The sequence below is a fragment of the Protomyctophum parallelum genome, assembly GCF_964188405.1.
Source record: "Protomyctophum parallelum genome assembly, chromosome: 20".
In the NCBI taxonomy this organism is placed as follows: domain Eukaryota; kingdom Metazoa; phylum Chordata; class Actinopteri; order Myctophiformes; family Myctophidae; genus Protomyctophum; species Protomyctophum parallelum.
Genome location: NC_139718.1, coordinates 35,938,619 through 35,953,926, shown reverse-complemented (window position 1 = coordinate 35,953,926; position 15,308 = coordinate 35,938,619). Strand labels below are relative to the sequence as shown.

Here is a 15,308-nt window from a genome sequence, read left to right as displayed (position 1 = left end):
GATTGCCAGCCAAGGTGCCTGGACCGCTAAGCCAGCCAAGGCCCCTTTCTGTCATTCTTGCTGTATACTCTCTGTACTTTATTGTATTGTATTGTATTATATTGTACTGTACTGTATTGTGTTTTGTATGTATAGTTTTACTACAATTTTTAAGAGCTTGCTCAGGGACGACAGAAAGATGTAAATTAGCGTATGGCTAACTCTGGCCCATTTACATGGATGTGAAAACTTAAATGTTGATTAATGAGCACTGTCCCTGTCAAATCAATATAAATAAATAAACAAATAAACACAAATAAATACTGTTCTCTTAGATTTGAATGTATTTATTTATTAAACATATAATTTTAGCGCACAAAGGCACTCAAACCCAATTAACCCCGCCCTCATCCTGTTTGATCCAATCATAAACCCTATTCCTCCTGTCAGTCACAGAGGTCGATAGCAGCTCAGTGTGTGTGTTGGTTTGAATCGCGGGACGAGTAGAGTCAAGCTGAGCCAAACAGATGGACAAACTCTCTCTCTCTCTCTCTCTCTCTCTCTCTCTCTCTTTTCTGTAGTCAGGTGGTCTGATCAACACCACAAGAACCACACTGTTACACATCTGACATGAGAGAGAGAGAGAGAGAGAGAGAGAGAGAGAGAGAGAGAGATGGGGTGAAACTGTGAAAGAAAGTGGTTCGGAGAGAGGAAAAGAAGAGAAACGAGAAAGGGAGAGAATCGGAGGAGGAGAGGAAAACGAGTGGAAGTGAAGGAGAGAGTGAGAGGAGGAAGGGAGGGAGAGAGAGTAAATGATGAGGTTTTTACAGTATTACTTTCAGAGGTAGACAGTCGTCCTCTCTCTCTACCTCATCAATAACATACAATGACATGTTTGTGTTCGTACTGCTGACCGCGTGTGCGCGTGCCACACACCATAACTTCACTATGTCCGTACATTACTCACGCGTGTGCGCTGTGCACTCACACACACTATGTCTATGTACATTTGCTTGCACATCTCTGTGTGTGTGTGTGTGTGTGTGTCAGCACTTATACAAACAAAGCTGCATATTCATGTGTTTGTGTCTACGTGTGTTTTTTTCCCTTGCATTGTGTGTGTGTGAGTGTGTGCGTGTGTCCGTCGTGCGTGCGTGCGCGCGTGTCCATCCCTCTGTGATACAGGGCGTTTCCCTGGCTGTCTCGTCCTCCATCAGTGTCGGAGATGAATGGAGGCCTTATGAATATGCATTTGATTAAAAGGTCTGATGGCAGACATGTTGACGGATGGACACACTCACCTTCACACTAATGGCCGCCTCTCCCTCTTCCTCTGCCTGCTCCGCCGGCCGGCCTGTAGGAACCGCCGTGTAGCAGGCAGACTGTCAGCACAGCTGACTGAGGGATGGCGCTGGCGCTTGACACCACCGAGTTAGAAGGGCTTCGCCTGAGGACAGATGTAGGGAAGGCAACTTTGAAGGGAATTTGAGGTGTGGTTGCGTGGGGGTAATGTTTTAAAGATGCCCTCCAGAGTTAATTAAAAATCATAATAATCACGCCCGTGTGAAGTGAGGGGCGCTCTTTTCATCTTACATCACATTCCGTGCCTAGCAAATCAAATCATCACATTCCGTGTTACAAACACATTCCGTGCTGGAACGGACATACACACAAAGCTGTGCATAGGAAAAAACGTTGTCTTAGTCCACTTCTTCCCGGGTGCTTTCCGTTTATCCCTACTTATACAACACTACTGCATACTACATGTTTAAGTCAGTGGTGCTGAGAGGTTAGTCCAGCAGAAACCTTGCATCTCCATATTTCTTTTTGTAAATTAGACATACAAGAGTGTTGCACAAAGGCAGCGAAAATTGCAGATCTTACAAGCTGGGTTTTTTAAACATTTATGATACCAGAAGGAAGGATTTTGTACATAGAATGTTTCCACCGGACAGGACAGTGACGATATAAGCCTGTGTTGTGTTTCATGTGTTTTTTCCCCCAGTGGAGTCGACCAGCCCCAGCCTCCTGGCAGCCGACAACCTTCTGGAACGCTCCTTCTTCATCAGAATGAAGTCTACGCTCACCAAGAGAGGAGTACACATCAAGTCCTCAGGATATAAGGTATTTTCAGTGTATATATACCTCCGTGCTTTCACTAAGTAGCCTGGCTCCAGCCCCTGAATCGCTAGCCACGCCCATAAAACAATATGTTCTGGGCGATTCAGGCCTGGTGACTCTATGGCAGCCTCGGTTGAAAATCTGATACCGCAGGTACGGCCAATCGGCGCCGTTTCAAGTCGATGACGTCAAACAACAAACATGGCTGTGGTAACTTGCAACGTTTGCTGACCGTGTTTGTTTTTGTTAGCAACGTCATATGCTTTGCTAGACTTCTATTGGCGAACAGGGACACCGGAAGTTTACGGAATACAGTACATAGGAGTCTATGGGCTCGCGCGAGTATATGGACCACGTGACCACAGACTGTTTTCCCCTCAATGTCGCAACTCTGTCTATACTCTGGTGTGAGCCAATCGCAGAAGACTGCCGCTTTGACAACGCCCATCCAGAAACTGCTGCCGAGGGAAGGGCTTTCAGTCTGAATTATGAAATGAAACGAAATGAGTGTCAGGCTATTCACTAAGAGTACAGGAGCACACACACCTTATGGTTGTAAAACTACCTGTTGGATATAAAGTGAATATCTTATAGAAAAACATTGCATTGTTGGCTTCTGTCCTACCAGGATTCTGGTACTGCTTTTGTATGTCCTACCAGGACACCTATTGCTATATGATTTCTGCTACCATAGCAACTGTGACATAATCAAAATACTCCAATCATTACACATGCTATGAAGTTCCAACTTTGGAACTTTTGTCCATTTCGCCTCAGAGTTTCCTCCCGGTGCCGTCTCTATTAATATGGACTTTCTAGTGTTTAAAGCACTTTAAACAAACATAAAATGCAATGTTTGTTTGATACTGGACACTCCCAGCCTGGTGGAGATACAGAATGCCTTCCACTGAATGCATGTGGTGCTTGAACCCTAGTTAGGAGAGAGAAAGTCCCCTATTGTTTTCTACCATCTTTTCTTCTTCCGCCACTTTTTGCAGTTCTGGCAGCAGTTTCGTTCGTTCGGAAACGGTCAGGAAACGGTCAAGAACTGAAGCTCAGAGTCATTCGAAGTCAAAGGACCTCTGACCTTTAGATCTCCCAATTATACGTTTGAATTAATTATATGATCCACTCTATCCACTCCTGGGATTTTCGTAGCCTATAGTTAACCACTGACTCTAACCTCTCTTAATACATCTATCTGTTCTCTCTAGATCTCAGTCTCTGGACCGTTTGCATCATCTTATATTGGTTGATCAGCGTTCTGATGTCAGAATACCAGAACACAAACCATTGCCATACATGTGTAACAAGACCTATTTTCACATTGTCCAAATGTGGACACTTATGGGTCTGTAACTCTGAGACCTGGTAGTGGACTACGAGGTGAAAGGAGACTACCATAGACTGTAAAGGGCCTGTGAAGGGCAGTGTTGGGCAATATTACTCAGGGGATTAATGTTACTTATTACATATGACTCCATAAAAAGTAATATTATGTTAGTTATTACTTGGAATCAAGAGTAATATATTATATTACATATGTTACATAATTATTACCCATTCCCAACAGGCATAGCCCTAATTCCATGAAATATTTAATATTTCATGGAACATTTCAAAGAATGTTATAACGGTCAAAAAAGTAGGATCAGGCTGAAACCTTGCCAAAAATGATTGGACAGTCTATAAAGTGGTTGACGTCATGATCACGTCCTATTTGAGTTTTCAATGTGGTTTTGTGAACTCTGGAGCTCACTGATCTGTCTCCGGAGTTGACTAAGCTCTTCCTGCTGTTCCTCCACCTTCCTCTGCAAGCTATGGATAACCATGGCTTTACTGCTAAAGAGTTCACTGCATAGGAGTTCAGTGGCATCGGGGCGGACACAGGGGTTTTTGCTCGTGAGCTTTGTGATGTGCTTGGCCAGGACTGGCCATCTGTGGCAGAAGGCCTCTGGGATCTTCCCTTCTCCAAGATTCTCGAGGGTCCGTACTCGCTCCATCTCTGTGCCGATGGGCTGGAAAAGCTCAAGGGCTACCACTCCTAAGCTGTACATATCAGATTTGGAATCATAGTGGCTGCCCTCTAGTTGTTCCGGAGCAGCATACACAAATGTCCCCACACCTGTAGTGTGTGACGAGCCAGCCTTATGGCACGAAGAATGCAACGATTCACCTACTATCATATCCCTGCAAGCCAGGCCAAAGTCTCCTATCCTAACCTGGCAGGCATGTCCCTGAAGGAAAATGTTACTAGGCTTCAAGTCTCTGTGAATGATACCCCTGGAATGAATGTATTCCACCCCTTCCAGTATTTTCTTCAGAAGGCTGAGAGTTTGTTCCGTGTCCACACCTCCATAGGGACATGTACAGGCGAGTCTATTTGTGACCCTGGCGTTTCTCTCTGAGATCCAATCCTTCAGGGAGCGCTCGCACAGCTGCATCTGGATGTAGAGCAGGAGATGGAACTGGACCTCCTTGGAAGACTTTGCTGCATGTTTGTCCAGCCACAGCTGACTCTCTCCAGTAAGATGGGAATCCTCCTCCGACGGGTCGGAGTCATCCCAGCCCACCGCAGAACGGGTGGAGAGCTTAACTTGTCCATGCGGCGGCCGCTCATTCGGAAACACACTGGGGACGTTGTGTTCTGGGATGTGACGCATCATTGTGGGAGACGGCACCTTCCCCTGGTCCGGGTTTGAAACTAAGGCTTTATCTGAGTCTGCTTCTGTTGGAGATCCATTGGCTGTTACAGCATCATCCCCCTTTGTGTGAATGGAGTTTTGGAAGACTATCGAGGAACCTGAGCCGCTACTGCCATGGCTTTCATCATCACTGCCATCTTTTGTTGCAGGTGATTTCAGTGCTGGCAGGAAATGCCGAGGGTGCACTGCAGGCTGAATGTGTTCCATCCAGGCAGTGTGATAGCCCACCACATTCACATGCTGTAAACTGGACAACACCTTAACCTCCCTGAGCACCTTCATGCATGGACACTGCTTGGACACATTCTTGATGAGAATCCTCTTCACGGCATAATTCTGGCCATCCAGCTTATTTGTGACCTTAAAAACCTTGCCATAGGATCCTTTCCCAAGTCTACAAATCTCATCAAACTCGCTGAGATATCGTGACGTCTGTGCCCGGAACAGTCCCTCATTGGGTCCCTCGTTGGGTCTTGTGCCAAGAAGTTCCCGATCCTGTGTGAACAGTGAGGAGCTGGCTGCATGCATCAGTTCAGTGAGGGCCCTGTTGTGTTGGAGTCTGATGGTGCTGAACTCGTCACTGATGGCCAGAGGGGAGAGGAGGTTCAAGGCCGCTAAATGTTGGCCAATGACTTTGAACAGCATGCGTGAGCGCGTCGGGCCACTCTCATACATGACACAGAGGTGTTCTATTAGGGATCCCAGGAGAAGCTGGTTGGGAATTGCGGAGGTGAACTTCTGAATGGAAGGATACTGCTGCTTCCCAGCCATCAGAACCTCACGGTTGTCATCAGTGTCAGAAGCATCAATCTGGACGCTGTCATCTTCGTCGTCTTTGCTTGTCAAACTGAACACGGTGTTCTTGTGTCCTCTGGCCGTTGAAAGGTTGCCGTGAATCAAGAGGTTGCTCATGGAGCTGTTACTACCACTAGAACATTCCTCTGACTTGGACTCATCAGAGTGTGTTGTGTTGGAACAGCACATTTGCTGTGTTGTTCTATCACACCGGTGAAGAGCTGTATGTAGTAAAGAATGTCCTTAACAAATGAATGACACCAAGATGGAGGTCCAGATCCAGCAGTGGTGTCTGATCAGAACCTAAACTGAGATGTCTAACCTGGAGGGTGGTTCGAGGTAACTATAGATAAGGAGTATGTGCCTAGATCCTGGGTATAGGGCGGAGACAGAATAATGGACATAGGGGGTCTTGAAAGTCGAGTCTTGAAGATGCACTGTGGACTTGGATGTTGCAGATCGTTGGAGATTCTCAGGAGTGTTTGTTTAATCTAACCCTCTCACTGACACTGCAAGGCCTTATTATACTCTGACGCGGGTGCTCTTGTCATCACAATGATGTCACATCAGCCATATCCATATACGGGGTTCCATGGTCGGCCATGCCTAAATATGGAGTTCATAATGCTGATGTGTCAGCCAGCTCCTTATATAGAGTTTTAGGTCAGTTGTATCCAAATGTGGAGTCTGCATGATGTCAGACAAGCATCAGTAGTAATATTTGGGCATGAAAGGGACGAAAACAGACAGATATAGAGATATCTATATATGGACATAAAAAGGGACACAATAAAACAGACAGATACAGTGATCTCCTTATAATGCCACAGACGAAAAACAGTCTAAGTCCACACTATTGATCCATAATGTATACATGATAAGGGTTCAGGACAACGAGGCCTTTTCGTGGAGGGGTCAGAATGAAATTTGGACTTAGACTATTTTTCGTCTGTGGTACTTATTATGGAGATGGAAGGGGACGCCGACAGGACTGATACAACAGGTATTGCAGAACCAGGTGTGGCATGTATTCCCAACTTGCATCGTTACCGACTGCATCATTCCCAATTAAGTAACGGTCTGGTTTTTGAAGGGAGCTAGCCCCTCCTAAGCCAAGCTTTCCGGGTTTGTGTGAACAAAAACATTGGCTGATCACCCCATAGCGATGATTTGATTGGCTGAGCAAAGTATTATTGAAGATAATATAAGTGAGGGCAGAAAAGTGAAGACGCCAAAAGGCCTTTTGTGATGATTTGATTGGCTGAGCACGGAATGTGATGTATGATGATGTATGATTATGTATGGCGATAAGAGCGCCCCTCGCTTCACGCAGATGGGTGTGATTTATTTTTGAGGGGCGCTAGCCCCTCCTATACACAGGTTAATTTTTGTCTTTAGTTTAATGTTTGTTTTGTAAACGCATTGACAATGAAGGGAACATTTACGTCACCAATCATAATGTGTCATTTACAACATATTTTCTCTTTATTGTTAATGGCGTTTAATGTTTGTGTTTGCACCGTTTGTTTACATCACCATTACATCACCTAATCAACATGAGTTAGACTTTAATATATTAGCGCCCCTCACATTTTTAAACAAAGAATCCCATAGTGTTGCTGGTTTTGTATCCTACCAGGACCTCTGGTACTGATGGTTTTGTATCCTACCAGGACCTAGTACTGATGGTTTTGTATCCTACCAGGACCTAGTACTGATGGTTTTGTATCCTACCAGGACCTCTAGTACCGATGGTTTTATATCCTACCAGGACCTCTAGTACTGATGGTTTTGTATCCTACCAGGACCTAGTACTGATGGTTTTATATCCCACTAGGACTTCTCGTACTGCTCGTTTTGTAGGACCTCTAGTACTGATGGTTTTATATCCTACCAGGACCTCTAGTACTGATGGTTCTATATCCTATTTATATCCTATTTGCGGTGCTTCACACCTCCGGACAGTGTCATGCACAGACATTTAGAGGGGCAGGTGCTCAAGTGAAGCTTTTTATCAAGAATTGATCAATGTCACCATGGTCCACATACTGTAGACTCAGTGTACACTGTATATATTTTTAAAGGGCACATTTGTCCAGAGGGAAAAGGGCAGAGGGTGCTCGAGCACCCCCTAGTGTCTATCTGTGCACGCCACTGCCTCCAGACAGCCCATTGTTCAAGTTAAAAGACTGTGGGCTTTATTTTGCTTATTACTTAACTTAAGACCTGGAGGCGTGGTCAATGCTCTTTGGACACTCAGCATAGCCAAATGGCATTGATCACGCCTCCAGGTCTTAAGTTAAGTAATAAGACCTGGTACTTACGACACGCAAAATACAGCCCAATGGCTCTACCCCACTGGAAAGCGTCTGGAGACAGTAGCCAATAACGTCACAGGAAAAAAGGTATTTTTGACATGAATTCAGCTTGTGTGGTAGGTGGCCTACTGGCCTTACTTCAGTCATGACATGAATTCAGCTTGTGTGGTAGGTGGCCTACTGGCCTTACTTCAGTCATGACATGAATTCAGCTTGTGTGGTAGGTGGCCTACTGGCCTTACTTCAGTCATGACATGAATTCAGCTTGTGTGGTAGGTGGCCTACTGGCCTTACTTCAGTCATGACATGAATTCAGCTTGTGTGGTAGGTGGCCTACTGGCCTTACTTCAGTCATGACATGAATTCAGCTTGTGTGGTAGGTGGCCTTACTTCAGTCATAACCTGAATTCAGCTTGTGTGGTACCTGGCCTTACTTCAGTCATGACCTGAATTCAGCTTGCGTGGTAGGTGGCCTAACTTCAGTGATGCGAGTGTTCAAGGCTCAGGCTGCATTTTCAGAGCATGTTATGATCAATCAATCGATTGCGTTCTGGCCCGGAACACAACCTCTATGTTTTGCCAATTATTTGGGGGCTCATATATCCTGGCGGCCCACCAGTGGGGCCTCGGCCCACAGGTTGAAGACCACTGGATCAGATCATCTGACCATCTCTGGCTCTATAGAGGTGCAAACACACCTGAGGCTTAAAGTCTCATCACATAGAAGATACTCCACATGTAAATCTATAATCCTATCCATGGCTAAATAGAGTGTGTGCGTGCGTGCGTGCGAATAGAGGTGAGATGGTGTTAACATTATAGTGTGCTAAGCTCTGTGACCATTCTCTCGCTCACATCTACAGACAGGATTATGTAGGATTCTCCGGCCAACCTGTGTGTGTACACCTGTGCGTGTACTTTGTGTTTCTGTGTCCTTCCGTCTATGTACAATTCTATGCCACCCACTTTGTGCTGTGTGTGTGTGTGTGTGTGTGTGTGTGTGTGTGTGTGTGTGTGTGTGTGTGTGTGTGTGCGTGTGTGTGCGTGTGTGTGAGTGCCTGCGTGTCTGCGTGCGTGCATCAATCGTGTACACTGTGTGTGTGAGAGAGCTCTTTTGAGATTGTCTGTTTCTCTACAAGGCGTCTCTGTCTTTATCCCCATCTATCTCTCTCTCTCTCTCTCTCTCTCTCTCTGAATTAAATTCAATTAATCATTTTGAAGAGGAGATATTATATCATCTTAAAATAATATTTTTTTTTCTCTTTAACTGTTTTAAACAAAATAATTGTATTTTATATTAATGTCAGATTTCTTTAAAGGTGTATTTGTTAGTATTTAATGTTAATATTTTACAGAGGGGCTGCTAGTAAGTTCATAGCAGTCGGGGCTACCGCTCTGCTTGCGCACTAGCCATTTATGGCCTACTTGTGTGCAACTTGCGCATGTGCAACGCGCAAGTTGGCACTCGACAGAGTGCAGTTCTAATTTCTGTTTGTGAGCAGTGGAAGCACTAACTTACTTCAGCTCTAAAATCTGAAGATCAATCTAATTGATTGATTTATTGGTTGATTGATTGATTGATTGATTGATTGAGGGGTCGATTGATCGACATCAATGGATGGGACGGATGGACAGACAGACAGACAGAGTTTCATGTTGTGATGCCGTGTTCCACCTGCTGTCGACACAGATCACATGCAAATCGCTGTGACGGCAGGGACACCAGGCTGTGCAGACATAAATATTCACACACACAACCGTGCATACATTACACGTACATACACGCATGCACACACACACACACACACACACACAGAGCCGTGCATACATTACACATACGCACACATCCACACAATTGCATTGCATACGTTACGCTCAAACGTAGACATGCATGATTGCACAAATGCTTGTACATATTGCAGACACACACACATCATAGGTTTGTATATATCATTATAATTGTGAGGACATCAACATTTTATTTTATTCATGTATTTAGGTTTGTTTATTGCTTGCCATGTTTAACCGTAAGCCTAAAGACAAATAAGTCTTTGGGGTTTAACTAAATGGACCCGCTCTTTCCATTTTGTACCTCGAAACTCTAGCTTTAGAAAACAGACGGCTCGGTTCAATGTATTTAGCGTCTTTGCAAAGGGCTTGTATATTGTTTTTGGATGAATAAAAACCACCAGGGTTCGTGGGACTTCTTCTTTGCAGGTTTGAAAGTAGCTAAACTTCTAAATGTCTAATCCTGAACCTCACAAAAATATATTTTTTAAGCATGAAAAAATGTATGTTCTTCTGAGGACCAGGAAAATGGTCCTCACAATGTCTATTACTGAAATGCTACTGTGCTACTGTACATCTGGCCCTCACAAGTATAGTGAACTAGAGTGAATGGATCACACACATGTGCACGCACACACACGCACGCGCACGCACACACACACACACACACACACACACACACACACACACACACACACACACACACACACACACACACACACACAGACAGACACAGAATGTGAGGGCACTATAGCCATCCCATTGACTCTGATTGAAGGAAATGCTTGTGTTGTCACATAGCGGCATTGGTAAGCACTCTCTCTCTCTCTCTCTCTCTCTCTCTCTCTCTCTCTCTCTCTCTCTCATTGCAACAGTTTCCATTTAGTGTAAACACAATATTATATATTTTTTGTTGAAGCTGTTGTTCTTACAATAAGAGCATTTAGTTCTTCTCTCTCTCACTCTCACACACACGCACGCACGCACATGCACGCACGCACGCACACAAGCACACATGCCTGCATTTGACAAAACACATAGACAAACACGGCTCCAGGGCGTTTGTGAATCTTTTTAATATTTTCAATACGTTCAGTGTGTATTTATTTAAATCTGAACTTCTTTCTATATTCATTGAACAGAAGGACGTAGGTGAAAGGAGGGGTGCGTGTGTGCGTGCGTGTGTGCGTGCGTGCGTGCGTGCGTGCCTGCCTGCTATACCTGCCTGCCTGCGTGCACAGGTGCGTGCGTGCATGCGCACTCTCTCGTGTGTGTGTTTAAATGCATTATCAAGCCATTAAGCACAAGATCTATAGATAATAGGGCCGTTAATAACATAATGGGTTATTACGTATGCACTATACTCAATACAGTATACTGTATGTAATAATAATACATGCTCGGTCAGCTCTGTCTGATGAATGTTTTACAGGGTTACACTTTAATAATGTGGTGGTGCGTGTTCCTGTGCTGATCTGAGAGCATGTCGAGTCTGCTTTCTCAACATGACAGCATTATTTCTATCGTTTTACATATCAACTGTCTTCTACACATCACCTCTCGGCCTCCTCTCTTCTTCACCCTCTTCTCTCCCTCTCCTTCTTCCTTCCTTCTTCTCTCCTCTCTCCTCTCTCCCTCCGTTTTTTTCACATTTTATTCCCCCGATGCAGTTATGCCAATTCCTGATTCCCTTTGTATTCTATAGTACCTTGTCACTGCCAACTCGTATACATTTAGTTCTAATAGGAATCGTGTGTCTCCTGCGATACGCGTGGCGTCGAGGCTGTGGAGGAACGCGCTATTCCTTGCAGTTCCTGACCAATTGGAGTGGCTAGTATACAGTGCGGTGTCAGACACAGTGACACACCAGATTCCCTGCCGCAAACACAGTCAAAATTGTGTTCATTGGGACATGCAGACAAGGAGGATTCAAAGTCCTATAGTCTCCCATGCTGGTGGGCAGGAACTTTACCCCTGTGCCACCCGAGAGGCCCACCCATCCTGAGAGGCCCACCCATCCTGAGAGGCCCACCCGTCCTTTTGTCTGTGAAAAGAGGACAAAGTGCGATAACTCTTACACTTTCATCCATTTCAACCTGTGGCCGATTTTAAAAATGTCTTCTAAATCAGTTTTCTAAAAAATGCATGTTGCTATACCAGTGGTGATCAAACCTTTCCATGTCAAGGACCACCAAAATAATGTGTTTGGGCGCCGATGCCAATCTCAAAGTATTTTGTTCCAGGGACCCCCCAGAAGCAAAGATTTGCAAAATAGATGAGCTTGTACAGTATATCTGCTATTTTTTAATTTGCCAAAGACTAAAATGACTCAATGGATGCTTTCCCAGATTGAATGGGTTAAAGATGCAAAGTAGTGTCTCCTGTCCTCTCCTCCTCACCTCTCACCTCCTCTGTGTGGAGAGATGTGTTTTGTATTCATGTCTCTGAGACCAGCATGGCTTCAAGTGCCTGACATACTCCTTTCTTCAACTCTCTCTCTCTCTCTCTTTCCGTCTCTCTGCCTCTCTCTTCCTGTTAACATTTTGTTTTATCCCTGCTGAAAACTGCCGACAAAAATACCTGTCAAATCCCTCAACATTCTGTCATCTTGCTCCTTCTCGGCCTGTTTTTTAGACACTCTTGCTCCATCGCAATCTGTTGTGTGTTTGATCTCGCACACGCACACGCACACACTCACACTCACACGTACACGTACACGCACACGCACACGCACACGCACACACACACACACACACACACACACACACACACACACACACACACACACACACACACACACACACACACACACACACACACACACACACGGCTTTACGGATCTGCAGAAACCTACAGTTCCACAGAGGAACCTCGGGTTACTGGAGGACAAAGTGTTTAGTTTTGTTGTGGTCTTCCTAGCCAGTCACAACAATTGTACAAATGAGTCGGGCATTAACATGCTTCTTGTATCAAGGCTGTGGCCAGATATGGAAATTGCTTCTTTTTTTCTTTTTTTTTTGCGGCACTGTTGTTGAATTAAAAACAAAAAACAAATGAAATACATACTTAATCAAACAGCACAAGTAAGACACAAGGAAATCCCACTGCCTCAATTTATTGTGCTAGTTTATAGTCACATAAGAAGAAGAGGAGGAGAGACCTCTGTCAGGAACTTTAGACCTTCTGCCTTGACCTCTCCCTTCAGTCAGCGGCTGCAGAGCACCTTGCATACATACAATACCACACACCACAAAACCTTCAGTCAGCGGCTGCATAGCACCTTGCATACATACAATACCACACACCACAAAACCAAGTCGGTAAACTGGAAAATAAACAACACAATTCAACATAGTATACGATACATTACGAATGCCTTCTAAATCCTGAAAAGATTTCTGAAACTGTTCCATTGACCCCCAGAAGCAAAGATTTGAGAAAATGTTTTTCTTTGTATTTTTCTTTTTTTTTAATAGTCTACAAGCAAAGCTTGTATATATGCTTTTTTTTATTTTTTATGTATAAAATAATGGTTTAATTGGTTAAAATCTGAATTCTTGATCTGAAAAATTCTGTTTTTGCTCTTCCTTCTCCGGACTCAGGTGATCCACGTCACGGGGCGTCTGCGAATCAGGATGGCTCTGACGCACAGCCGCTCGATACCCAATCAGATCATTGGCATGGTGGTGGTGGCTCACGCTCTGCCCCCGCCCACCATCAACGAAGTCCGCATCGACTGCCAGATGTTCGTCACACGAGTCAACATGGACCTCAACATCGTCTACTGTGAAAACAGGTACAGATCCAGACACGGGCAGGGACGAGACATGCGTGTCTCCCGTCTTTTTTGAGTGGTGCAACCACTCCAAGGAACAGCTTTGTCCGTGTTCACCTATGTGTTCACCTATGTGTTCATGTGACTCTGAGCATCATATAATGAGTACCAGTAAGGGGCGCTGTTTGCCAGAAACGGAGAGAGAGAGAGACAGTGCTGCCTGCTGAGAGAGAGAGAGAGAGAGAGACAGTGCTGCCTGCTGAGAGAGAGAGAGAGAGAGAGAAGAGGAGGAGGAGGAGGAGGAGGAGGAGGGGGGGGGGGGAGTTGCACCACTCGGTTCACACGGGTGTGATTTTTAGTAAGGAGAGGAGCTAGGACAGTGCATGAAAGACAGACTTTAGGACAGCTGAGGGGGAGATGTATAATGATAAACAGACCTGAATGGTTTGGGAACCCTTGCTCTAGGCAGCATGAAGGTGCACAGTACATCCATGGGAATCCATCCAGTTTGGCTGTCTGTCTGTCTCTCTCTCTTCCCATCATCCTGTCTGTCTGTCTGTCCTCCAGGCCAACAACAGAGACCGTATAGTATAGGAAAGCTGAGCAGAAAACTATGTTTGAGAGACAGATTGTGAGAGTTGAGAAAGCTGGGAGAGAGACAGTGTAGGATAGACAAGACAAGAGAGCAGTATCAGAAATATTTCAACACAAAACATAGGTACATACAAGTGTGTGTGTGTGTGCGTGTGTGTGTGTGCGTGCGTGCGTGCACACGTGTGTGTGTGTGTGTGTGTGCATGCGCGCACACACATCTTTGTTGTGTAAATACTGTACATGTATGCCTGTGTGTGCATGTTTGTTCTTGCATGTGCTTTTGGTTGTTTGTATGATAGCTATTGTCATGTGTGCGTGCGTGTGCGCGTGCGTGCGTGCGTGCTTAGGCGCGCGCGTGATGTACATCAGAAATGAGCCCATCATCGTGTTATAATAAAAAAATGATAGCTGACAGATTGCATTTCAGGAGCAGAGAACGCGGTGGAGATGGAGGTTGAATACAGGGGAGATAGCAGGCTTTTCTGCAGGAGGAAACGGGGAGGCGCGAGCGCCACGCGCACTCCCATTACCTCCTCTCTCTTTGAGGATGAGATTTCATGGGGATGAGAGCGGAATGGGATCGGCGGGTTTCTTCAAGAACAGGATGCGATGTTATCTGCCCGGGGCCAGATATTAGCCCGTTGAGACCCGAGGCCGGCTCTATACCAATGCCTTCTAAATCGTTCTCACACTTTTTTATTTATTTTTATTTTTATTTTCAAAACTAGCAGATGTACATACAAGCTGACATACAAGCTTGTACGCCAAAAAAAAAACCCCCACAGATGCTTTCCCGGTTTTAATGGGTTAGGGTCTCCCCCCCCCTTCCCGGTATCACTATGATAGAAGAGAAATTGTTCTATCTATGCTCCTCTCCGGCGAATTTACAGTCAAAGCCTCTAATACACGGGGAAGGATTTGTGTTCGGCGATGTCGTGCGCGGAGACACTAGCGCTCACTCCAACACCCTTCCAACCGGGGCGTGCGCGTGCGTGCACGTGTGTGTGTGTGTGTGTGTGTGTGCGTGTGTGTATGTGTCTGTGTGAATACATAAATACATATCGCAATGCTGCTGTTGTTGGCACGATCTAAATCCTTGTAATCAAATCACACACACACACACACACACACACACACACAGGAATTTGTGTTGAGTTGGTGCACAGTAAAGACCTTATTGTTATCTCTGAGCGTGTAGACAAGGAAACAAATGGACCCCAACATTTGAAAATG

General features: G+C 45.1%; 2 protein-coding genes across 2 annotated transcripts in view; one reads left to right on the top strand and one right to left on the bottom strand.

Moving 5' to 3' along the window:
• The window catches only part of npas3 (neuronal PAS domain protein 3), a gene marked incomplete at its 5' end in the record, with an annotated part of 363,474 nt that overhangs the window by 329,019 nt on the left and 19,147 nt on the right, over positions 1 to 15,308 (top strand). Inside the window, 2 exons of the mRNA XM_083791702.1 lie at positions 1,985 to 2,103; positions 13,309 to 13,502. Coding sequence (XP_083647828.1) covers positions 1,985 to 2,103; positions 13,309 to 13,502 — 313 coding nt within the window. The remainder of the gene's footprint in view (positions 1 to 1,984; positions 2,104 to 13,308; positions 13,503 to 15,308) is intronic.
• Positions 3,810 to 5,717, bottom strand: LOC310878461 (eukaryotic translation initiation factor 2-alpha kinase 1-like; the record flags this gene model as incomplete). The annotated part of the gene is made up of 1 exon (XM_083792790.1): positions 3,810 to 5,717. The coding sequence occupies one exon, from the start codon at positions 5,715 to 5,717 to the stop codon at positions 3,810 to 3,812; it is 1,908 nt and encodes a 635-aa protein (XP_083648916.1).